The sequence below is a fragment of the Lethenteron reissneri genome, chromosome 22 (assembly GCF_015708825.2).
Source record: "Lethenteron reissneri isolate LAM-NWPU_2019-01 chromosome 22, ASM1570882v1, whole genome shotgun sequence".
In the NCBI taxonomy this organism is placed as follows: domain Eukaryota; kingdom Metazoa; phylum Chordata; class Hyperoartia; order Petromyzontiformes; family Petromyzontidae; genus Lethenteron; species Lethenteron reissneri.
This window is the reverse complement of record NC_083800.1, coordinates 4,311,310-4,335,784: the sequence shown is the minus strand read 5'-3', so window position 1 is coordinate 4,335,784 and position 24,475 is coordinate 4,311,310. Positions and strand designations below refer to the sequence as shown.

The 24,475-nt window shown below is 49.1% G+C and overlaps 1 protein-coding gene across 14 annotated transcripts in view; it reads left to right on the top strand.

Annotated features, from left to right (window-relative positions):
* LOC133345542 (transcription factor COE3) overlaps window positions 1-24,475 on the top strand; it is a 147,730-nt gene that overhangs the window by 102,520 nt on the left and 20,735 nt on the right. For all 14 annotated transcript variants that reach the window (XM_061556403.1, XM_061556404.1, XM_061556410.1 and 11 more), the window contains exon 11: window positions 14,829-14,917. In XM_061556403.1, the coding sequence (XP_061412387.1) occupies window positions 14,829-14,917 (89 nt within the window). The remainder of the gene's footprint in view (window positions 1-14,828; window positions 14,918-24,475) is intronic.

The window sequence follows — 24,475 nt, the reverse complement described above, 5'->3', positions numbered from 1 at the left end:
GTGCAACTGTGCAGCACGTTTACGGCCTTGTCTCGAAGAACACAAGACCGGTGCTAAGTATCCTTAAATTGTCGTTTCCAAACCGGTGGAGTTATGAGCAATGTGCCAGAAGCACGGAGCGTTTGGGAAAAAAAAGCACAGCAAAAACGGCAATATAATTAATTTACAAAACAACACCGCCGAAATAGACAGTTCTTTTGTAGCCGCACGAGGACCGTTTTGTGAATAAATAAAACGCGAAGCTTCAGGCAGCGATATAATCCATGGCATTGTTGCTTAAGCATGTGCTAAGCAGTGCACACGCGCGCCCAAATCACTGCTGACTTGGGAACGTCCGCGAGAGCGTGGCGCGCATCTGTTTGCTCGCAATCATTATTTCTGAAATCCGCCCCTGCTGGCTGGCCTGCCAGGCCTGGCGGGGTCAAAGTTCATGAATTTTCTATGAGCATCGATTTGGCCAATCGATTTCCCCTCTTGTGCCGCGCTCCCCACATGCTCTGCGGAGCGGCTTGAAATTTTAATTTTTTAGAGCGTTTGACTCGACACACAGATGAAATGCAGTTGTGACGCGAATAGGCTGTCAATAAGGAGAGGCGAGGAGGAGGAGGAGAGTACAGAGGAATGGCTCAGGCCATGGCGCGCACAAAAGGAAGGCCGAAACTCCCTGTCGGCAGATGGCCCGACAAATACGAGGTGAAATTTTGCATGCGTGGGAGATCAGAATGAGACGAAATAATAGGAACCAAGCAAATTAATGCGTATGTTATTCATGATGACAGTTTTGCACCCAAACAAAATATGTAGAGCATTTTAGAAATAGCTCAGATAAGTGTAATTGAGAATATGTTGCAAGTTAAATAGTGGTTCATAGCTGTTCTTCAAAATGTAACTTACCACACACATGTGAAAATGTTCGTGTAACTTACGAAAATACATGTTTTGATCTAGATTTATACTTAAGCGTCATGAAATAGCAGCTCATGCTCTTGTGCCCGTACTTTATACATATCAAAAACTCATCAGTTTGTGTTATTTCAGTGTTGAAGCCTTATTACATCAATCCCTGTATGGAGGGTTAGTTTAATGCACAGTACGCATTTGCAGATACAAACAAATGTATTATTGAGATGGATTCCATTTGCCCTGGAGGAATTAGAACACCCTAATGCTCGAATGCATTTTCTAATGATTTTAACATTGATCGTTGTAGTTGCTTACATAAAAAAACACACTGGCAGGTACTGTACTTAACACACGGACACACTGCATCTTCTAGAACAGACTAATACGTGGACAAATCAAGCCAGTCTGGACATGGCCGGGTTTTCCTTCACCACCTGAAATTTCGGACCTTACCCCGACTGACAAATGCAGCTCGCGTGCGCGCACTCACTTCGTTAGCGGCGAGCAGTCCGGCTAGGCACGGCAGTGCCGCGGCTTTTAATAACTTAGCCTGCCGGTAATTAGTATTGGCATCTTCTTGCCATGCCCCCCGCTTGATGTTGTGCGAGCCATCGCAGCCGCCCGCACCGCCCGCAATTGACGCGTATACTTCGTTAGAGCCACGAGGCCCTCTCTGGCCCCTTTTAATAAAGCAGCTGCCTGCAAGCCCCTCTCGCCCAATCTTGACGGCTGTAATGCGCCTCACTTAACACGCGGGGCCCAGGTCACTGTCGCGTCGAAATACATACGGGAGGGAATGTTTTTTGTTTGTTTGTTTTCGCGCGGGGTTTTGCGATTGTTGACATTAATGATTGTTTACATTTTTACGACAAATACATATTTCGATATTTTTCCTCTAAATTTACTGTCACCGGAATATAATGTTATTCACATCCTGTACATATACACACGATGTATAAATGTAGAGTCGCAGCCCCGCGATTGCTGCCTCACGCCGCTGCTGATGGAAGGTCCTCCGCCAGAGAGGCCTCCACTCCTCAGGCCTGGCCAGACATCGAGGAAGTTAAGCGAGTACCCACACTTTACCCCACCACCACCACCACGCGACCTACCGAACAACCAAATGTGTCGTATCCTATTTAAACTTCTGGGTTGAACAGAGGTTATGGAACGAGCACCATTGTTTCAACTGCCACATGGGAAGATCAAATCGAAACCAAGTCCATTGCACCGCTAACCATCAAACTGCGGCGGCACCATCGCTCCAACATTAACGGCGCTTTGTTACATCATCACTGCGAGCCCACGCGCTGCTATTGAATGCCATAAAAGAGAAAATAAAAGATATAAATAAGAAGCTAATCGTAGCCGCGAGGATTGTCTCTTCCCCACACGTCTCTGCGGTGCTGTTCGTATCGACGGCAGCGCGCCCCCCAGTATTTTTAGGATCGACTCGCGGCCATTATCAAATTAAGGAGCACAATTAGGGCCTGTCTGGTGGGATACAGCTGATTGCTGGATATCTTTTGTTCTGGCCCTGCTGAATGCTACTCGCTGACATTCATTATGAAAATAGGAAAACTCATGGTGCATTCGTGAAAGATAAAGGTGTAGCCCTGAAAGTGCCTGCTCGTGCCACTGCATGCAGAAGGGCCTCCGCTAAAGGGAGCTTGAGAGAGCCCCTCTCTCGCTCGAGAGAGAGAGAGTGTTTTTGGCCGACGCTTTGGGTCACGGTGGTGAGATGTTAACTCCCTCACTTGGTATGCAGGAGATCGTGGGTTCGATTCCGACCCTGGCCGCCTGTATGTTTACAGTTTGCACGTTCTCCTTGTGGCCGTGTGGATTTTTCTCTGGGTCCTCTGGGTTTCCCTCCACACTTAGAAACATGCGTTTGGAGCAATTGGCTGCGATAAAGTTCCACGTGACGATAAGCCACTTCGTTGAGCTATCATTTGCGATAACCTAGTTGCTTCTGAAAAAAGAGCTAAAAACCTGAGTGGGCCTTACCTGGTAAAATAAAAAAAAGATGGTTTAGTTTAATCGTGTAATTTCACGCTGGCCACACGTCTGTATGAAGTACCCCATACTTTACCCCTCCACACACCACTTGCCGATAGACTTACTTTGGCGTCTCTATTTATGCAGCTTGCTGGACCAAGGTACTCAGGTTGGGGAGGGAGGGGAGATTTAAAACAACAACTTTGCTTCATTGCTTTAACAGCCACGCCGGGGGGGGTGGGGTGGGGTCGGATCCATCCGGCGACCTATGGACTGCAAGTCCAGCGTGCTTACCGTTACAACCACGGCAGCAGCATCGCATGCATGCGTGCTATGATTTATTAATGTTGTACAGTCGGCGTGGATGTGTAGCTGGCGGTTGGCACGCTTGCCAATGATGTGGCAGATGACGGGGGTTTAGAAGGTCACATCCCTACCTCTACGGGGCAATGCTGTGGGACATTATCAAAGCGTCCTCCAAAGTACATGTTAAAGACCCCGTGTCATCACTCCGGAGGGTAGACTGGTGTCATGGCCGTCGTTTGCCAAATATGTAAATTATTTTGCAGTCAATTGCTCGTAAGTGGAACAGATGTCAGTTTCAACGTTGTAGCGAGCTCTTTCACGTTGTTCACATCCGTTACTTACCACTATAATTCCTTAAAGAGTTACACCATTGAGCGGCTGGATGGTGGGTCAGCACGCTGCGCTACAAACCCAGTGACCTCGATTTGATTCGTGGCTACAGCTAACATCAGTGGCGAGTGAAATTTGAACCGGTCCTACCCACCCTCTCCCCCCTCCGCAACGCACTTCACGAATCCGCATTGACCAGAATTTGAAGTGTGGTCAAACAACGCCCATAACTGGCACAGCAAGGGGAGATTTTCATCCAGCAGTGGATTGGAAAGGGCTGTAAATCATTATTATTATTGTTAATATACACAATGCTGTACCGTGGCTCCATCGTTTAAAAACACCACGCATTTATTCGTGTAAACTGATGCCTGTGCGCACAACAAAAACAACAACAACCTCCGTTCACTAAGTGGCTGTGACGTCATGACGGCGCTTGTGCCATGCTAGGTGCACTTTTGAGGCCACGTGAAGTGTCTAAGTGAAAAGCTGGCAGAAGGTCACGGGACAGACTCAGGTGCCCGTGGGTTGACTGAGCGAGACGACCGGCAGATGCATCAGCTGCGCTCCCTACTGTGCCAACTCTCTGCGCTTTAGCCGCCCCGACGCTCCGCTGGTTGTTGTGAGCATCGCTCCCCTGCCCTCCGTTGTAGCTGCAATTGTGTTTTTCGGCACTTGAGTGGCAGGCGGGGCGTTGTCAGCCTGCCTGCGCGCTAAAAAAGCTCACCGCCGTCTCCATTCTAGTCGCCGTCCTCCGTGTGAAAGTCATAATCCCGCAGCAGAATAAACATGCCGAGAGAGATAGCGTCAGCTGATATGATAGCCGCTGCTTTGCGGGGTGGTGGTGGTGGTGGTGGGGGCTGAGGGAAACGTTAGTCATGAGGGAAAAATCCAAGCTCTTCCGCAGATAAAGATTACACGCGCTCTCTGGGAAAGCTGCCGGCCCCGGCAACCCGCAATGCTGGCGCTTGTATTTGACCATACATCCATCCCAGAGCTTCCCGTGACACAGATAGCGGTTCGGTGAAAAACTCGTTTCTCAGCAGCTTCGTCGGGTTACCACGTTGAACTCCGCGCTGAGCGCGCGACGCAAGGTTTTGCTCAAGACCGCCGCTTTTCCGGCACGTTTGCTCCGTTTTCCCACCGATAAAACGTCGTGGTTGCCAGCGTGGTCTGGCCGCGTTCAAACAACGAGCCAGAAGCAGCTGCTCCTCTAAAGCATGAAATCACGCAAGATGAAAATAAACCGAGCGCTCCTTTTAATAAAGAGATAGCGGGCTAATTTGAACTTGCTTATCTCCCTTCCTCTATCCCACTTACTCTTTGGACAGATTAACTCGTGTTTTCGCAACGATTCTATATTTGTTTGTCTAACTCTTCTGCACGTTTTGCTTTTGTTGTGTGCCTGTGTGCTTGCTTGTGTATGGGTGTGTGTGTACGTGTATGTGTGTACGTGTGTGGGTGTACGTGTATGGGTGTGTGGGGAGCGGCAATGTAGCGGTTAGCGCGCTGCCCTATGAACCTGGCGACCCGGGTTCGATTCCCGCTCACGGCTAACACCAGTGACGATTATCTGAACCGGTCCTGGGCCTCCTCTAGGTCGACTCAGCCTTAAATGAGTACCTGGTGCGGTGTGTAAACATCGCCACTGGGGAGACAAAGGCGGTCGGGCGTGGTGCTAGCCACCCACCCACTCGTTCGTGTACCGTTCCGGCCTTCATAGGTGCTTGCTAACAGCACTTGCCCCTACAGTTTGTTAAGGCTATACGGAGGATCTTTGTCTTTTTGTATGGGTGAGTCGTAGTGCAGTGGTCAGCGCGCGCTGCGCTACAAACCCGGCGACCCAATTAATAGCCATGACAATTAGCCTCCCCGAGGTTGACTCAGCCTTAAATGAGTAACTGGTGCGGTGTGTGAAACATCAGCACTGGGGAGACAAAGGTGGCTGGATGTGGCGCTGGCCCGCCCATCCTCGTGCGCCGTGCAGGCCTTTCATAGTTGCTGGCTAACAGCACTTGTTCCAATAGTCTGTTCAAAGCTATACGGGGGATCTTTGTCTTTTGTGTATGTGTGTATTACTTCCCCCCCCCCCTCTCTCCCTCCACCTCCACACCACCGCAGTGGTAATTTTCTATGGTATCCATCGTATCGTTTTCCTCCCCCCCCCCCCCCCCCCCCCGGTTGCGAGCCCTTACTCTCCTCTTGCGCCCGCTTATTATATTTATCTGGCCCTGCTCTTTTTCAACTGCGACTCTCACCTTTAAATCCGGCAGCTCCATCTCGTTGCCCCCTGCGCCCAGTTTGTTCAGCGGTAAATGTGTTTGCTCCCAAAGGCTCCTCGCCCACCTCCGTCCACCGCGTCGCGCATTTGCTCGATCGAGCGCGAGCCACTTTAAGGAACCCCAGACGCTTTATGTTCACTCATTGAAGTCAAACGGTGTCTCCCTCTCTCTCTCTCTCCTCTCTCCTCTCAGAGAGCTCCGTACATTAACTTGGTCAAACAAGCAACAAGAAGTGTCGTAACTTCATAGCTATTTCAACAACCTTACCACAAGGGAATTGCGGATTTTTAAAAAAGGAACAAAAATACAACGCAGTGACAAGGCGGCTATGAGTTGTCACGTGTTTATCTAGCTGTGGGGGGGGGGGGGGGTTACTAAGCGGCTACTGCACCTCGCTATGGGCACATTTGGCCCTGCTCATATCTGGACCGCCAACCCACACTGAGCGGCGTAGTGAACTATGGTCAAATAACCCGCCACATTAGACTTGGTCTCGGGAGATATTCGCCAAGGGAAGTGGTTCGATAAAGGATTTCAAATTATTACTGTCGTCATTCTATTTACCTACTTACAGTTATTGTAAGAATTGCTGAAGATTCACACTTGAATGCAAGCACAGGTTCAACAACTTTTTAAATTAATAAATGCGCGTTACGCTTAATTTAAAAAATGAAAAGTCTGCACTTAAAATTAACGTGTCAAAAATACCGATACGGCTCAAAGCTCTCCGCCCCTGGCCACTGACCAACACGAGCGCCACGCGTATGCACGACGATACGCGGATACATGGGGCCACGCGGATTCACGAGGCCACTCGGATACACGGGGGCACTCGGATACACGGCGATACGCAGATACACGAGGCCACGCGGATACACAGCCATACGCGGATACATGGCGATACGCAGATACACTGGACCACGCGGATACACGGCGATACGCAGCACCGACACGCGCCCCGCCTTCCCCCGTGCCGCAGCTCTCCTCGCTCAAATCAATACAAATTATCAGCGAGCAAACAGGGCGGGACAGCCTGAATCGCAGCAAGTGTTTGCTCCCAAATCAGGCAATCCATCTTAATATGGGCCAGGGTCAAGAGGCCGGAGGGCAGTGGGGGGGGGGGGGGCAGCCAATCTCCGCACTTCATAATTACCCGGGCTGTGAAACAGCGAAGGTATGCTCGCGGTCTGGGTCGCCTTACAGAAATTTGACGCCGCTTTAATATTATTGCTATTATTATTTTCACGAGCTCATCTTTGCGATTTTTGCAGTCCTTTTCGAACGCGCAAAAAAATAAAGATGCGATCGTATTAGTGGAATTTTGCAGACAAATAAGGGATAGAGTACAAAATGTTTTAACTCCGCTGTCCCACTGAGCGCTGTGATATCGCGAAGGGCAACACCGTGGGAGACATCAGCATGTCTTATTTAATTATTGTCGTGTGACGGCCAGAACTAATTTCAACAATATCCCTGTATGTAATTGCATGGAAACACACTGGACGACCCTGTCCGCTTGAACGCCATGATCTGTTCAAACATTCACGTCGGAATGGTCGCCCTCGCGTTTAACAGGTTACGGACAGCACGTCTTTCCACCTTCGCTTGCCCTGAATGTCGCATGGCTCATGGGCATCTCATGCATATGTCCTTCGCTGTGGGGTGCACGTATTTTTTTGTTGTATAAAATCGTTTGAAAAAAGAAAAAGAGAAAAAAAATATCTTCTTGGCAAAAACTCAAGGTGTTGACATAAGCGTTCGCATTTGTAATACAGCCTGCAAATGTGTTATAATCAGCTTTGAAATATGTTTAAGAACTCGCTGTTGGCATTGCAAAAATGTACGAAAATTAGCAGACTTGGCATTAAAAAACGTGATGGATAAATTGCAAACGCTTGCCAATGGAGCTGTTGTGTTTGGATTGGCTTAGCTTTAATTGTACAACAGTTTGACTAAACAATTATACGAAACACATCTATGAATATTTAAAGTAAGAAACAGTTATAAGCCAAAGGGTGGGGGTCGGGGGGGGGCTGATGGAGGATGGGGCGAGGGGGCCTGGTTTTCATTGCAACAATTTTTTTTTATCATTCGCGTATCTACGCTGCACATCTCCTTTAACAAAAAAAGTAAGCTTAATTACTGCGCAGTTCACGCCCAGACAACAACGTTTCTGGATGCAATTAGGGGCCGATTGCAAAGACAACAACGGGGACCACACACTCACTCTGGCTGGGACAGGGGGGGGGGGCGCAACGCAAGGCCCCAAACTGCTTTTATCACCGCACTCGGTGCGCTGAAACAGCTTCCTGAGCTGCTCGCTTATCAGAGCCGCGGCATCCGTACGGATGTGCTAGCCGGCCCTGCGACCTGACTGCGTAAATGTGAACGGGCGCGCTTGGCGGAAATTGTCGGACGCCGAGAGAGGTGGCAGAGGCGGTGTGTTAAGCTCAGCTGCGTCGGGTGCCTGCGTGCGTTACGCACAGCGATCTGTGCTCGCTCGCCCTTTATTATTGCCGTAGCGTACACTTTTTTAAGGCGACCTACGGTGGCGGGCTACACTTGGCAAACATTTATTTAACAAACTATAAAAAAGAGGGTGGCATGGTAATTTAAGAATCGTGGGTAACTGTCAAAATGTGGGTCGTGACACCGGCATACCGAAATACATATTCTGAAATATCGTGGGGTAATGTACACACTCGCTAATTAGCAGATGGCACATTTCTTTGATTATATTTAAGATGAAGGATTAAGTTGTACCGGTGAACCTTGAACCCGGAGACAAGTGTGCTAACCATAAACCAGACAGCGAATATTTAAACACACACTCGTACTTACAAACACACTACACTTTATAATATACGGAAAGTTAAAAGAGCATCAAGATTAATCGAAGCAGCAATGTTGGCTAAAGAAAGATGAAAATAAATAAAGCTTTTGGAAGGGGCTGATGGTGATCTACATAAACTTGCCGGATACCACCAATTTAGATAATTTAAATTTCATCGCCATTATTATTAAAAAAAATGTTTGTTGTTTTATAGACGCGACTGTTCCTTGACAATTCATACATAAACACGGGGCTGCGAGTGATTAATCTCAATATTCCAGAATATGAGCATTCCATTCCTCTCCGCAATGGACACACATGTTGGCATCTAGTGCTGAGATCGCGTATGCCACCCATAAGCTCTGTGTGGCGAGACACAGATGTCAGATGCTGTCTAAGGGAATGCCAAGGCATAGTCCGAATTGTGTTTCTGGACCGCAGTTTCTAGAGCAAGGGGTCTGGTTTGCATCACGAATGGAGCAGCGCGGAGGCCACGTATGACAAAGTCCACAGTCCAAATCCTGGTCCGGATATCGCTGCAACAGAGAGACGAAAAGACTCTGCTGGCGCATGCCTTCCAATACAATCTGCACCACGGCTTGCACCCACACAGGCGCCGCCGTGTATTTAAATAACCACCACAGCTTCCGTGATTGGAAACAAGACGTCTCGAGTGGCTCTAGGGGGCACCCCAGCAACTCCGTGCTGATGACACCGATGCCACCGTCTTGAAACGAGACTGGGATTTGCTAACGGGGGGAGGAGAGAGAATTTGAGCGGTGACTTCGTCACAGCAATGATAATATATTTGTGGGGAGGCCTATTGGTGGAAACAAATCAAGCCTGCCACTGATGATCGTCATTCAAATAAGTGGCCATATATCATCGCGGGATTTTTTGAAGTATAACCTGAATTTCCATTTGGAAAATAACACATCCGCATCATCAACATTAGCCTTCATCACTGCACTCTACTCTCATTGTCTTGGGGTCTACTCTCGTGATCTTGAGATTTAACAATCCGTCTATCACCTGCACATGAGTTTATTTCATTGCTCCATCTCCACGGGGGATGTACTTTCGGGTGTATTCCCTCCTTTGGCTGGAACTTTATCGTGAGTCTCAACCGGTGTGCCTTTCCCAAGCCGGCTAACGCTTCTTAAGTCAATGTAGCGTCTCAACCTTCGGTATCCACGTCTTCCTGTTTCTCAGCTGTTTCGTTTAAGCGGTAGCCTCTCTCTTTCTCTCTCCTTTCCGTGGACCCTCATCTTATCTGGAGAGATGGCATTGTCAAAGCGCTGCTGTCGTGGTAAACGTTAGCACATCTGAATGAACTTTACAAGTTCTGCTATTCGATGGAGTAGGGTTGGGGTTGCATTTACTGCTCTTGAACAGTGCACTTAAGTTTAATAACCTCAGATGGTAAATTATGGAGAAGGAATTCAACATTTGCAAGGCGCTGCGAAGCAAGTGTGCAATGTGCTCTTTACAAGCTGTCTAAAAAGGCCACTTTGAATTACACCTGAAAACTTTAATGTTGAAGCATACCTGCTACATAACGGTGTGCATTGAATAATAGAGAAGACGTGTCCTGCAGCAATGCAAATGAATTGCACTTCCGATGCTAACTTTGGAAAAGCGGTGTTTGGGGAGTCGAGTAAATAGGCAAGTAAATCAATAATATGAGCACGCGCACACGCAGGGCGAGCAAAACAAAAAAGCCAACGAGTGCATTGCCACGGCACCACGACTCGTCACGAGCTGCTTCGCGGTGGCATTCCGCGCGGCAAACGTCGCTCTGCAGCGTCGCGCTCACCGCCCCCCCCCTCCCCACCACCACCACCACTATGGGCGAGCGGCCAGGGCGGCACGGCTCGTGGGAGAACCGGCGCGCGACCCGGCTCATCGCCACGCATGAGGCTCGGGGTTATGCAGATCGCAGGGAGCGCGCTCGAGGCAATCGCTAGGACCGTGGCCGGCGTCTTGCGCCCTGCGCCGAGGACGCCGCATTCCTCGGCCCGTCACACCCCCCCCCCCCCCCCCCGCTATTAGAGGCCTAAGTGACAAATCTCTCCCACGCCCGAGCTTGACACCCTTTTATGATTAATGGTCTGATTATGGGTAGGGGCCGTATCTCTCTTTTTTCCGTCTGTCTGTCTGTGTATGCGTGTGTGTTGGTTCTTTTTTTGTGTCCCTTCTTGCCGTTCATTTCCCGAGTCAAAGCCCTCGGCGTCGATGATGCGCTCACAAGCACGGCTTCAGAGCCGCCGCGTTCGGTGAGGGCGAACGCTCACGGAGCGTGCGTGCCGCGATGCGCGCCTGGACGGGCAGGCGTGGGTTAACGTCTCGCTCATCAAGCGCACGCGCGCGCACGCACGCACGCGCGTGCGTGCGCGTGCGTGCCCGCCGCCACGAAGCTCAGACGCCTCGTTTGCGTGACGCGCCCCCGCGACGCGCGCGTACGCGTGTCACTTTATTAAACGCTGCGCGCCGCGGCTTATTGTGTCACTCATGACCCCGGACGCATTGCGTTTCCCCGGGTTTAAGTATTCACGTATTCTCAACTTCACGTGATTGGCGTGCCACTCTGCACAACGAGGCAGGGTTTCTTTTTTTTGCTCAGATGCTCAGAGATGGAGGTTTTGGCACCTGATGACAATCTCTCTGCCTGCTCTTTCTCTCTCTCTGTCTGAGCGTCAGCTTTTCTCCGTATTAGTTAAAGCACCGTTAATGTTGAATTATGTGCCATGCGGCGGGTGGCGCCAGAAATTACCCGGTGCCTAATGAATGAAACGAGACAGGTTTTATTGGGTTTACAAACGGCCATCGATTTACGCCACGCTTCGTCGGACCGGGACCTTCGCTGTGGATGTTTTTTTTCTTCTTCTTCTTCTACTGAAATTAGAAAAAAATGGACGAATGAGAAAAAATCAACAAACAGATGTGGAATTGTAATTTTTCCCGTTGCTATTCTTCTTTGATTTTCGTAATTAATTTTTTGGCTCGGCATTTACATAAGTATTGTATTCTCTACAAATTTTTCAGAGAGCCAAATCAAACTTATTGCATTAGTATTTGCTTTAAACACGACGGCCAAAATCCATCTAAAATGCAATGTTGCATTTATCACTTATAAATTTGCTTTAATACGATTTCAGTAAATGCTTACATTTGTTTTAGAGAAATTTACCATTCGCACATTTACAACGGGTTTGCAACAAAGTTTCACTCATAGTCTACAGCCATTAATGAGATACCGGGATAGATCTGTTGTCATAATTAAACAAACAAATCATTTGGCGATGCTGCTGCCGCATTGTGCAAGCACTGATTTACAAAAAGAACTCAGCACATTCATCAACAACACTGTGGACTTAAAATGAAAACAAATGCAATCTGTGACAATTTATGCAATAGCCCCGCTTCATAGCAAATACATTTGAACGCAGAAGGGGCATAGCCCGAAACGTCACCTCGTATTTATTTTTGTTACTTTCAAGGCCACGGCATTGCTGGCGAATGTGTTGAGTTTTAATTTTCTTAGAGGCTATAACCTCCTCCACAGTAGAACGTGCTGTATAGCTGGTTCGAAAGATGCCGCTCTCGCAAGCGAAACTTCTAAAGGTGTCAAGTGAAGCGTCCATGCCACCCGGTTGAACGTGCAGTTTCGCGCCGAGGCTTTCTTGGACAGAAATATAAATTCCACGATTTACTCTTAACACGTAAACCTTCCTTACTCACACCCCACAATAAGACCCCGATGACTTCTGTCGAGCACTGCGTCCGAGTTCGTAGGATTACACACATCTGCGCGTTCTAATATCGACCAAATGATCCGGAGAGTGCTCGACCCCGGCAGATCTCAAATGCTAAGCAGGGATTTGAGCCTGGATAGGACTGGTACGGCGGGGGCTACTGCACAGCTGCATTGTCAGCAGAGGTTCGTGTAGAAGACTCCACTGCTCTACTGCTCTGCACTGTGCTCCGACACCGACGCTCCCCACACTCTCCGACCTCGCACTGACCAGCGCGGTGAAGCGAGAGGATAGACAACAACAAAACCACTGCGCACGGCTAACTCGCGACAATTCCGCCGAGCCGCGCCACGCACATCGCACTTTCACCTCCGAGGCCGTCTGGAAACACTTCCGCCTCCTGCATTCAGCAAGCTGCCGTCTTGAACTTCCGTGGGACATCACCACGGCTGATTTTCTATTCTCACCCTCCCCTAATCCCCCCGCCCCGCCACTTAATTGCGGGTGCCGGCAGTGTCACGACACGAGCGGAGGGCTCGGCTCGCAAGCCGATATCGGCCGCTGCGACGCGAGTTTGCGCGAGCGTGATAAGTCACAGGGAGCCCCGCAAGCCCCCCCCCCACCTGCACGCCGGCGCGCCGTCAACCACCGCCGTTGCAGCGTCGCGCAGATCAGAGTCAATATTTGCCATCCGCACTCGACACGAAATAGATGTTAATGCTATGCAGTGGCTGAGGGGGCTCCTTTCAATAGCGATTCCTCCCGGCGTGCTGACGACTGATGCGATGCGCTCTAACGATTTTGCTCCGCCGTCTCCGTAATCCGTTCCGCGTGCTAACGCGCGCGCGCGCTCGCTCGCTCCGTGCCGCGCTGGCTCAAGCGTCTTGCTTGACTCCCAACAAGAAGCAAATTACATAACACTGCTGAAGCATGACAAGCAGGTTTTACCAAGTCCTGTCTGTGACGGATGCTCTGCATAATGCCACTTCTCACTGGCCCGTTAGCCCGGGTATAAAATAGTGATGCATTGATATTTGCGAGCCGCGCGGCGTCAGTGCATTATTAAAGCAATTCGGCTAAATATATTACATTAGGGATATTTGAAGATGTACGCCTGCATTTTTGTCAGGCGGTGATTATTGAGATTTTTTTTATCCCGCGATGTTGATATATGACCAATAGTTCAACCAGTCGAGCGTGCCGTGTGATTAGATGTGATTAAATGATAAACTCTTAATATCTTCCATTAAAAGCAATACTTGTCAAGCCAAGTTAATTATTTTTATATGATGCCTTATCAGCCACAGAATGTGATGGGATCTAAATTCCCATCATTTCGCTTTATCACCTAAAATTAAATAGGATTCGCACAGCCATGGTTCAAGCCTGCAGTCTCGGCATGCAATCGGAATGTACTTCATGAGCATGAGGGGTGGCAGGACAAATGATGGGGGTGATGACAGTAATTATTGTGGCGGCGCCAACGATGCTGACGATCACGATCGTGGTGGTGGTGGTGATGATGACTATCGTGGATGACTGCATATGGCTCATTAACTTAGAATAATAATTATAATACCCTTTATTTACCAAAGAGAGCTTCACTGAGTCTCAACACCAGCTTTCAAATTGTGATGTTTGGCAGTTCCGTAAAAATGCCACTTGGCCCCATGTGTCAAGAAACCAGAGTACCCAAACATATGAGAGCTCAGTACAGCTAGATTCAAGTCTCCATTGTTGTACTGCCATCTCCTGGCAAACTCGTAGCCCACTCCTACAATACTTAGTATCTCCAGCTCGTCCCTTATCCGAGTGTTAACCAGGCTCAACACTACTTAGCTTTCAAGATTGGTAAAACATTAATCGAGCATCTGAAGGGAGATTTAGAAAAAATAAATAGTGTTTGATGAACACTGACCAAAAAGCCTACAACGCAATGCTGGCCAGTGACAGAGAGCGCAAATGGTCGTACAGAAGATCATAAACGAATGCGCTTCGTGAACAAAGCAACCTTACAGGAACTTCAGAAAAGGTTTGGAGATGATTCTCAATGTCGAAGAGCATGCGGAGAGAATCTGAAAAAAAAAACATTTTTTGCATCGTCTCATGCGGTTGTCAAACACAACACGCGACAAGCGAGTGGAGTCTTGTCAAATGGATCTTTGACCAGGGCCGGCGGTATTGAGGTGTTGAAGTTCACGTGGACAAGGACCGTCGCAGTCGCGACAGGACGTTAGGTGCGAGGCAACTCAACGAACATGTGTTGAGATGATGACGAGGTTGACGATACTTATGAGCGGACTAATCATTTGTGGATTACGACGACAGAGGCGGTGATGGAGAAGCGCTTGGCGACTGCGGTTGATGTTGCAGCCGAGCGTTTTTCTCACCGCAGCGTTTGTTTTTCGATGTTCCCCGCAGCTCTGAACGAGCCCACCATTGACTACGGCTTCCAGAGGCTGCAGAAGGTGATCCCGAGACATCCCGGCGACCCCGAGAGGCTACCCAAGGTAACCGAACACCGCGGACCGTCACCCTGCCACGCTGTCCACCACAGAGTGGGCAAACGACCAAAACCGGGCTATCCAATTAGAGGCGCCGCGGTGGCGAGATGTTAACTACCTCGCCTAGTATACACGCGAACGTGGGTTCGATTCCGGCCCTGGCGCCTGCATATTTGGGGTTTGCATGCTGTCTCTGTGCTCGCGTGGATTTTTCTCCAGGCCTTCCTCTTTTTCTGTCCGCATTTAGAAACATGCCTTTAGAGTATTTGGCTTCTAATAAATTTCCATATGATAAGCCACTTCGTTGAGCTATCATTTGTGACCAGGTCGCTTCTGAAAACGAGATATACATATCTCAGTGGGCCTGACCTGGTAAATTTGTTCAGTTCAATTATCGTTAAACTACCCGTCATCATTTCCATGACTTGACAAAGTCTCACCTCGGTCCCCACGTGTGCTGCTGGACGGGAGGTCAGGGGTGGGGTTTGGTGACGTCATTGACATCAATCTTAATTTGGAGCTTTCGTGACTGCAGGAATTGCTCTTTGGTTCTTTCGGTAAAGTCACGTATAAAGATAAAATAATAATTAAATAATAGCATACGACGTTTCGATTGCAACACAAGCAATCATCATCAGGTATATGATCATCAGGTATATGATGATTGCTTGTGTTGCAATCGAAACGTCGTATGCTATTATTTAATGTATTATTTTATCTTTATACGTGACTTTACCGAAAGAACCAAAGAGTAATCATTGGCATCGTCAGCCGCGTCACTGCTGGGTGTGGCTCTGTGGGGGGGGGGGGGTTCCTGCTTTCGGGAGAGGCAGGATCTCAGGATGGCTGTCATTGATAGAGTAGTCAATAACAATAGATCGTGGTTTAATCGACTAATTAAGACGAATTGTCCAAGCTTTACAATTTATGCTAAAACCTTTTTTTTATGTTTAATCCCGCTTTCCGACCTAATCGACTTGCATGCGAGCTAATATTTGCACGTACATGTACAGCCCATACTTTGGGGGCCGTGAAAGATATTTGACCATACTTCACCACGCTGGTCGGTGCAGAACATCAGTGGCTTTTGCTGATCTGTGCTCTGCTGCCCATAATGCCTACCGCATCTGCCTTCTGTACGCAGTGGTCACCCATCCCAACACTGCACAGGCTCGGACGTGCTTAGCTTCTGAGATCCGATGAGATCAGAGGTGCATTCTGGGTGATTTGGTCATAAGCTTGTGAACTAAACCAAATAAATAAATAACCATCAGGCAACTGCAAGTCAGTCAGCAAATAATAAGACAAGAACAATGTGGACAGATGAGTTTATTAGGGGGGAAACTGCAAAATGAAATGGAACGGAGTAGACCGTGCCAATTTTGATAGCGAGCCCTTTACCAAGCTTCAGTGTAAAAGATTAAAGAGCCTGGCTTGCTCTCTCATTTGGGGTGCTATGGGCATATACAGGGTAGGTGGGGGAGCATTGCGGGCACATCTGTAGGATGTCGACAAACTGGCGTTTTTTTTCGTCTCTTTTTTCTCATTATCGCGTGAATATTCACTGGCTTTTGAAAACTATGTTGGGAAATGATTACAGAGATCATCTATTACTATGGCCAGTTTGCGCGCTACACCGATGAGTCGTAGTTTACTCGTGTTATTCAAAATAATTATGAATACCAGCACTCAAATACACACACAACACACACTTGAGTATATACATGTCGAAGATCCCGCATTGAGCGTGAAGCCTTCTAGAATAGTGAGACAGGCACGGTTGGCGAATGCTTGTGCAAGTCGCAAAGCCGTGGCAGATTTTTTAAAAGATATTTTGCTTCGTTTAACTTTTCCCATACCGCGCGTGGTCAATGTGAGCAAATAACCACTGGCTTTGCGGCAGTGAACTCACAGCGATCGACCGCTCCTGATGTTAAGGATTTAAAAGGCCCATTGCAGATTACTCCGCTGGGTCCAAAAAAATTCGAGAAATGCCCTTGGCTACAGCGTCCACCGACGTGCAATTGGATTTTGAATTTCTACCGGGGCCAGATTCCTCTTTTGGCAAGGCAATTGAGCGCAACATGTCAGCATGCATCCTTAGCCTTGGCTTTCCGATGTGGGATGTGGGGACGCAATGCATTTCCACAAACACCCTCCTTTCTGGGTCATTGCTAAATGGTCAAAAGCCAGTCGCCACTTCCAGTGATTTTGCGTTTAATGACCAAATCAAACGGTTTGGTCGTCTGCAAAGTCAATAGCCCCCAAGACGCGTCCAGCCTCTGTGAGGATGAGCAGGGGCTGACTGAGCAGTGACCATGCTGAGCGACGTGCCGCTTGACACGTGCGTCGCGTCGGCGGGGGGGAGGGGAGCGGTAGCGTCGTAGTTGCGACGGACCTCACCGCACCAGAAACTAAGCTATGGATCAATGGGTGTGGGTGGTGGGGGGTGCTTCCTTATTCACGTGAAATAACGGCAGTGTGCAGACACCCATTCGAGAATTAAATGAGGAATTAACTCTAGAATAACACGAAAAAATGCTTGCAAAGGAGCAACCGTAAACGGAATCGTTACCCTAAGAGGCGCCCCGTAGGAAGACGTTTGCGCGTGGCGCGCGCATCACCGCGCCACGATTCACCGCCTCTTCCCGTGATTTTGCGGTTGAATCGCGGCGCGGCCGGCGCGCTGATCTACCGCACGGCACGCCGCGGCTGTTTTCGCGGGGCCTTTATTGTTGTCATAATGTTTATCGCAATAACGTCGCGCGCTATACATCACCGCGTCTAATTGCGCTGCGTCTGTCACTGCGCGCGATCGGCTCGGACCAAACAAGGGTGGCGGTGGCGATTGTGAGCCCGTTGCACGCTCTGAACGCAGGCGCGCGATGAATGGAAACGGGTCCCCATCGATAGCCGAGTCACGCGTCCCGTAATGCGTCGCAGAAAAGAGATGAATCCGCGACGATGATGCATGAGGGTGTTTCACCTGCGCCGCGTTGAGTGCGTATTTCCAGTCTGTGAAACTGTTACAGCGCGGCACATAACAGGGTCAGCGGTAATGTATATGGTAATTATCACAGGCAGGCGTACATTACACCATGCTTAATAAACTGTCAGCCCAGGTTTCACACTCTTGCAGTAATGCTGACATTACATTCAATCACCGGGCACTGCGTTTACTTTGTGGGTGCGCGAGTTTGTAAGAAGAAAAAAAAACTCGCGATCCGATCCCATTGCTTGAGTTTATTTCGCTGTAAACGCCGCTTCGTGAAATCTCAGTAATCTAAACTCGTGCTGTTAATGTGGATCTTATATCACTATTGCAAAACGAAACTACAATGGGGTAAAAATATATAAAAATGATACTCAACCACCCACTTTACAAATGAAACACCTTCACCTATTCCGCGTGCTTGAGTTATTATTACATTGCAATCTATATATAAATTAGTATATGCGTGTAGCGCAAGCACACACACGCACGCAAGTAAAAGCACATGGCGTATGCATAAGTACACATTTACACAATATCCTATAGGCACGCACGCACCAACACATTCGTGTCAGCCCTTTTGTGCGTGATGGACTGGTATTGTTAAAAGAACCAGGCAGCCCATTTTTGTGCAGGTGCAGCCAGCCTCAATTATCTTGTTTAGCCACAAACAGGCGCGCGCGCGTGTATGTGTATATGTATGTGGGTGTATGTGTGCGTATGTGTGTAAGTGTGCGTGTATGTATGTGTGTGTATGCATTTGTGCATGTATGTGTATGTGTGTATGTGTGCATGTGTGCGTGTATGTGTGTGTATGTATGTGTGTATGTATGTGTGTGTATGTGTGTGTACGTGTGTGTCTGTGTACGTGTGTGTATGTATGTGTGTATGTGTGCATGTATGTGTGCGTGTATGTGTGTGTGTATGTATATGTGTGTACGTGTGTGTATGTGTGTGTGTATGTATATGTGTGTACGTGTGTGTCTGTGTACGTGCGTGTGTATGTATACACGCGTCGTGTTTACAGCGCCGCGTTATGCATGGCCGTGGGCCGGCCCCGTCTGTGCGTCTGTGTGATTGGCCGGTAATGGAGCCCAGCATTGCCCCCCCCCCCCACTTCGCGTGCTATGGAAATTGCGCGGCGCGGCAATTCATCATGGTTAAGCGGGCTGTCTGTGGCGGCTTTGCCGAGGTCAGGCTATCAGAGGCGCCGACGCGCGCAATGCGCCGCCACCCGCCGTAATCGAATACAAATAAAAACTTTATCGCCTCCGATGCAAGCGAAACAAAACGCGCGCGCGCGAGATCACACGGATAAAAGAGATGGTTTTTTTTCAACGGCAGGAGGAGGAGGAGGGAGGAGCGGCAATCTTCGCGAGATAAAAAAAATCTAAACAACGGCGACAAACAAGCAAACAACAACAACAAAATGTTGCGAAATGAAACCGCCGCTCTCGTTTTCGTTTGCCCGCCCCGAAATTATCCGCGCTCACGTCCTCGTGTCGAGGGGGCCGGCGATGCCGTGGCGAATTCACAACTCGACGCTTGCCACGGACACATGCAAGGCAAGGCTTACGTAGATCAAAAAATTGCCGAGATACATCTCGATAACAAAAAATCATTTTCCGTACAACAGCGTTAGAGTTCGGATAAATGAGACATTTACAGCTGTTTTTTTTGTGTGCTCTGCAATTCACTTTCGAACTCACACGTCTCTGTCAATCCACTGGTGGATGACTGTGTGAAGGCTTCCCCCTATGCCGCACCAAAACCATTCGCCACTGATATTAGCCATGACCGTAAATCAAACTCAGGTGGTCGGGTTCGTAGTGAAGGGCACTTGCCACTGCGCCAGGGATGTACCCCGACTACAACATGTTGTGCTGTCGTGAGAGATCTCTGCAATGCAGTCTGTGTATGCGTGTTCCTTGACATTCAGCGCTACGCTGCGCTACGAACCCGGTAACCCAGGTTCGATTCCCGCTCACGGCCACCAACAGCAGTGACGATTATCCGAACCTGTCCTGGGCCTCCCCTAGGTCGACTCAGCCTCAAATGAGTACCTGGTGCAGTATGTGGACATTGCCACTGGGGAGACAAAGACTGCCCTGGCGTGGTGCTGGCCACCAACCTCCTCCTGTACCGTGCCGGCCTTCAACGGTGCTCGCTAACAGCGCTTGCCCCAGCAGTCTTTAAAGTCTAGACGGAGTGGGGGGGCGGGTGTCGCCTTTCCGTCTTTGTTCTCTGATATTAAATGTGCGACCTAAATTATTCTTCCACGCGCACTTGAAAGGACTTCCCCCGGCCGCCTTGTTTTCCCCGAGACCCGGAGATGATAATACCGTTGCACTATTGATTCGCCGAACGTTATAAAAGCAGAGATAACGGCCGGCGGGGGGGGGGGGGGGCTTGCCAGGGGGGACGACAGGGCCCGGTGGTGACAGAAAGCCGATATTGGCCGGCGAGTGCTACCAGCGTGAAGCCACAAACAACGTCACCGCCGGCCGAGAGGCACGGTACACAATCGCCGGCTGCTAAAATAAAATAGCAAAAAAAATGCGTAGAGCACACGAGTAAATAAATAAATAATGAATCAATAACCCGCTCCCGCCAACGCTTGTGCTGGAGAACTTGGGTGTACATTTTTTTATTTATATTGAAAAAATTATACGGTCCAAAAAATTCCATGCGGCCAGCAACAGGACAGCACTGCTGAGGTGTTGATGGGCGAGCGTTGATGCGTTGCTTTGACACGAGCTATAGGTTGCCGGAGCCAATGGGAGGGGATTCCAACGGGGGTCCAACGAGGGAAGAACAATACTCGATCATGGGACCCTTTCTGGCAATAAAACAGTTGTGTTAAGATGTCAAAACACCAAACTGAAACCTTTTTGCGATGAATCACGTCTGCATTAACCACATATACTTGTGGTGAAGATGCAAATAAAACAACATGAGCTGGTAGTATATGCATTGTCTTTGAAACTGATTGGTCCACACCAGAGACAGCTTTCTTTAGATATTCTTGGGTTTTTTCGGTAAAGTCACGTAGGTAAAACATTTAAATTTTAATTACTTTTATTAATTTAATTTTTTTACCTACGTGACTTTACCGAAAAAACCCAAGAATATGAATCCTTGCAGTCACGAAAGCTTCAAATCTAGCTTTCTTGAGAGCCTAGTCTCAAACGGTGCTAGACCAGAGGACGCCAAAAGGCGAACAGCACAAAGACAATGCCACCATCACAACATTGAAAGCTCGGAGTGAGCCGCTACATGGTGGGACCTCCTCCCTTGCCGGTATCACCACCCTGCGCACACACACACACGTTGGTCGCAGGAAAGTCGGGCAGTCCCCACGAATTACCCCACCACAAGTGACCCCCTCCAGGTTGGCTTGCCCCGAAGTCCAGGACTGTGTGCACGGTCGGAGACTTTGGCAGGACGATTTGCCCCCTCACCCCTCACCACCCGTGCACGCATCTCGTCCTTTCCCATCTGTGGCCCTAATGGAGACATTGTGGGTGCAGAGTTGACCAGAGTTGACTATATCCAGAGCTGCCGCTGTGGAGGTAATGGGTCGCTGCGGCAGTTGACGCAACGCTGCAGGCAGGGTTGCGATTTCCGCATGGAAAATGCGGAAGGAGGGTTCAAATTTTCCCGCATTTTTGCTAAAGTCAACCGCAAACGGTGGAAAGACTACTCCTATGACCGCGCGCTTTTAACAACACGTTAATGCGTTCTATTGGAAAGGATACATCATGTACATGTGCTCGTAATCACGGCTCCGCTTTTGAATAAAGTATGTGGTTCTTGTGCGGAAATGCGGAAATCATATATTCATTCCAATCAGTAACTCAAAGCCCTACGTGATGCTGGGCCTTGCATGTATCCTTTCCAATAGAACGCATTACCGTGTTGTTAAAAGCGCGCGGTCATAGGAGTAGTCTTTCCACCGTTTGCGGTTGACTTTAGCAAAAATGCGGGAAAATTTGAACCCTCCTTCCGCATTTTCCATGCGGAAATCGCAACCCTGGCTGCAGGTTTCCTCAAATCCCCTCCGCCTCTGTGCGCCCAGCTGCGGGATACGACGGGGGCGGAGAGCACAGCTGATCGTCAGGTTCACGCGCAGTGCGGGGTAAAGTGTGGCTCCTCGCAACTCTTCCACGATGTCATGCCAGCGTGGACAAGTAGGCCAAATGCCCTCTGCGGGGTGGGGGCTCTCTAGAGCTTCCTACAGTGGAGACATTACCACCCCCAGCAGTGGTGTGAGCAAGGGCTCCACCTTTAAACTTTCATTGCCATCCAGAGAGATGTATTGTAGCAGAATTACTTACTCCACTAAACAACCAACCCTACCAATGCGATGTCCTGAGTATTGGTTGGGGTTTTTTTTGCACAGGTACACAGAGGCAATGGTGCTGAACTGGATAAGCAAACCCCCACGAGGTTTTAACCGCCGAGCGTTTCAGATGCGGTGTCTAATTTTTTAGATCATTCCGTGCAAAAGGCGGTATGTAAAGTAGGTTGCTGACTTATCGCTTAGTTTCTGTAAAACATTTCTTTTTAACGTGAGGATGTTTCATGGAAATGTTTGTTTTCTCCGACATGCAGATAGAATCCCCATTGAAAGGGGAATTTTGGCGATGGCTAACAAGAGAGGCGAATGAGATCCGAACCGGTCCTGGGCTGCCTCTTATCAAACCCGTAGTGACCAGCATGACGAAGTATGGTCAACAACAACCACCCCACCCCGTGATCGACGTGGCTTGGGAAAAAAAACCTTCATTCAGCAGTGGATTGAGAAAGAGCTGAACATTCCTCCAGAGAGCATACCACTATGATTCTTAGCACGGTCGGCTACGTACGGTGCCGAAAGAAGTTCAACATACGTACTACATCACACACACATACACACCCAACGTACGGGCATTTTGACGACCTCACCTCCGACAGACGGAACAAATAAACGAGAAAGAGAGGATTGCCGCGTTAGCCGAGCACCCGCCCGAATCAAACCGGCGAGGTGAGATGAAGGGGGGGGGGGCGCAGTTTCTCCGCGCTGGGCGAGGGCGGCGGCAGGGAACGGAGTGCGCTTGGCATCCCCCCCGGCCCGGCATAAGCGAAAGCGACAAGCTGCATGGGAGGACGGCCGATTAACTTGTCACGCGCGGCGCGCGTGCGTGCGCCGCCTCGCTCCGGACGCCCCTGCCACCCGAGGAAGGGACAATACGGCACGGGTTGGCCCTAACGATGATTAATGATGTAGCTGTTAGTCAAAAGGCCTGCAGCGGATTTTTTTTTCTCTCCCCCTTCTCTTGAACGCACGCGGCCTTGGCTTCTGAAGCCCACTTGTCCAGAACCACAGAAATGTTCCACCGAGAGGACGTCGCATCAGTCTCTGCTGTGCGCACCGAAAAAAAAAAACAACTTAAATAAAAATCGCATTTTGAAAAGGACTCATTTGGGAACTAAAATCACAAGCACCAGATTTTGCCACCTACTCCTCCTCCTCTTCCTCCACCTCCCCCTCGCCTCGCTTCGCCGCAGGCTGACAGGTCAAGTGTTGAACACGTGGGAGCATATCTGCGTTGAAAAGCAAAAAAAAATGGACTTTTGCATATCGGTAATCTTCTAAAATAACCGTTGTTCAAACACCGCACGCGCGGCGTTCGTAATGATTCATAAACGCGGCGCAGCTGTCGTGATTTTATTCAGTCAGTGAAGAGCTGACCACTTGAAGCTCAATTTGGCGATTTAGCTAAGTAGCATGAGGGCAGGATGCTAATAGCGTGCGCTTAACTCCTCGCCTGTATGCCCGACCAGAAGCCAATTACTGTGGCGCTACACGAGTCAAGTGGCTGCCTCTTCAGTCCGTGATCCCTCTAAGCCCTCTGCTCACGGCGTTACAATGCTCTCCGTGGCACAGCACGCCAGCAGGCGCCGTTAACCCCTTCACCGCCGCCGCGCCGCCAGTAACTAACGGCACCGCGCCCGCCCGCCCGCCCGCCCGATCGGTGCCCGGCGATTGGGAAACATCGTCGCCTGCCAAATGGGCCTCGATTCAAAGCTCCGGTTTTTTTTGAAAGGCAAACTACGCCTGTCAAGTCGTGCCAGCGCAGCGAGCCACAGTAAACATATTACGGGCTCAGTTGCACTAAATTTATTTTGCCATTTTAACTTTTTTTTTCTCTGAAGGTGCTCGTGGCCGACGTTCCAAGCTGCCTTTGGTGGAAAAATAATAATAAATAGAACTTTAATTGATTTCTGCTGTACACACAAGCAACATATAACTATTCTGGCTTCAAACCCCACGTGCTGACTTTCATTTTCTGGAAGAGTAAGTGCTTGTGTTTTTTTTTGGTCCAGGCATTATGGATATTTTGTGGTTTGGCTAAAATTTAAATATAAACAGGGATTTAGGAATGAAACACATTTTGCTTCTGAAGTATCGTTTGCGTTAATCTGCAGCTTTGAAATCCGTCACCTACGCAAATGCCATCCCAAAGACAATTATCATAAAAATAATATAATCCTAATTTATCCCATGAGGTGCTACCAGACAAGAACAG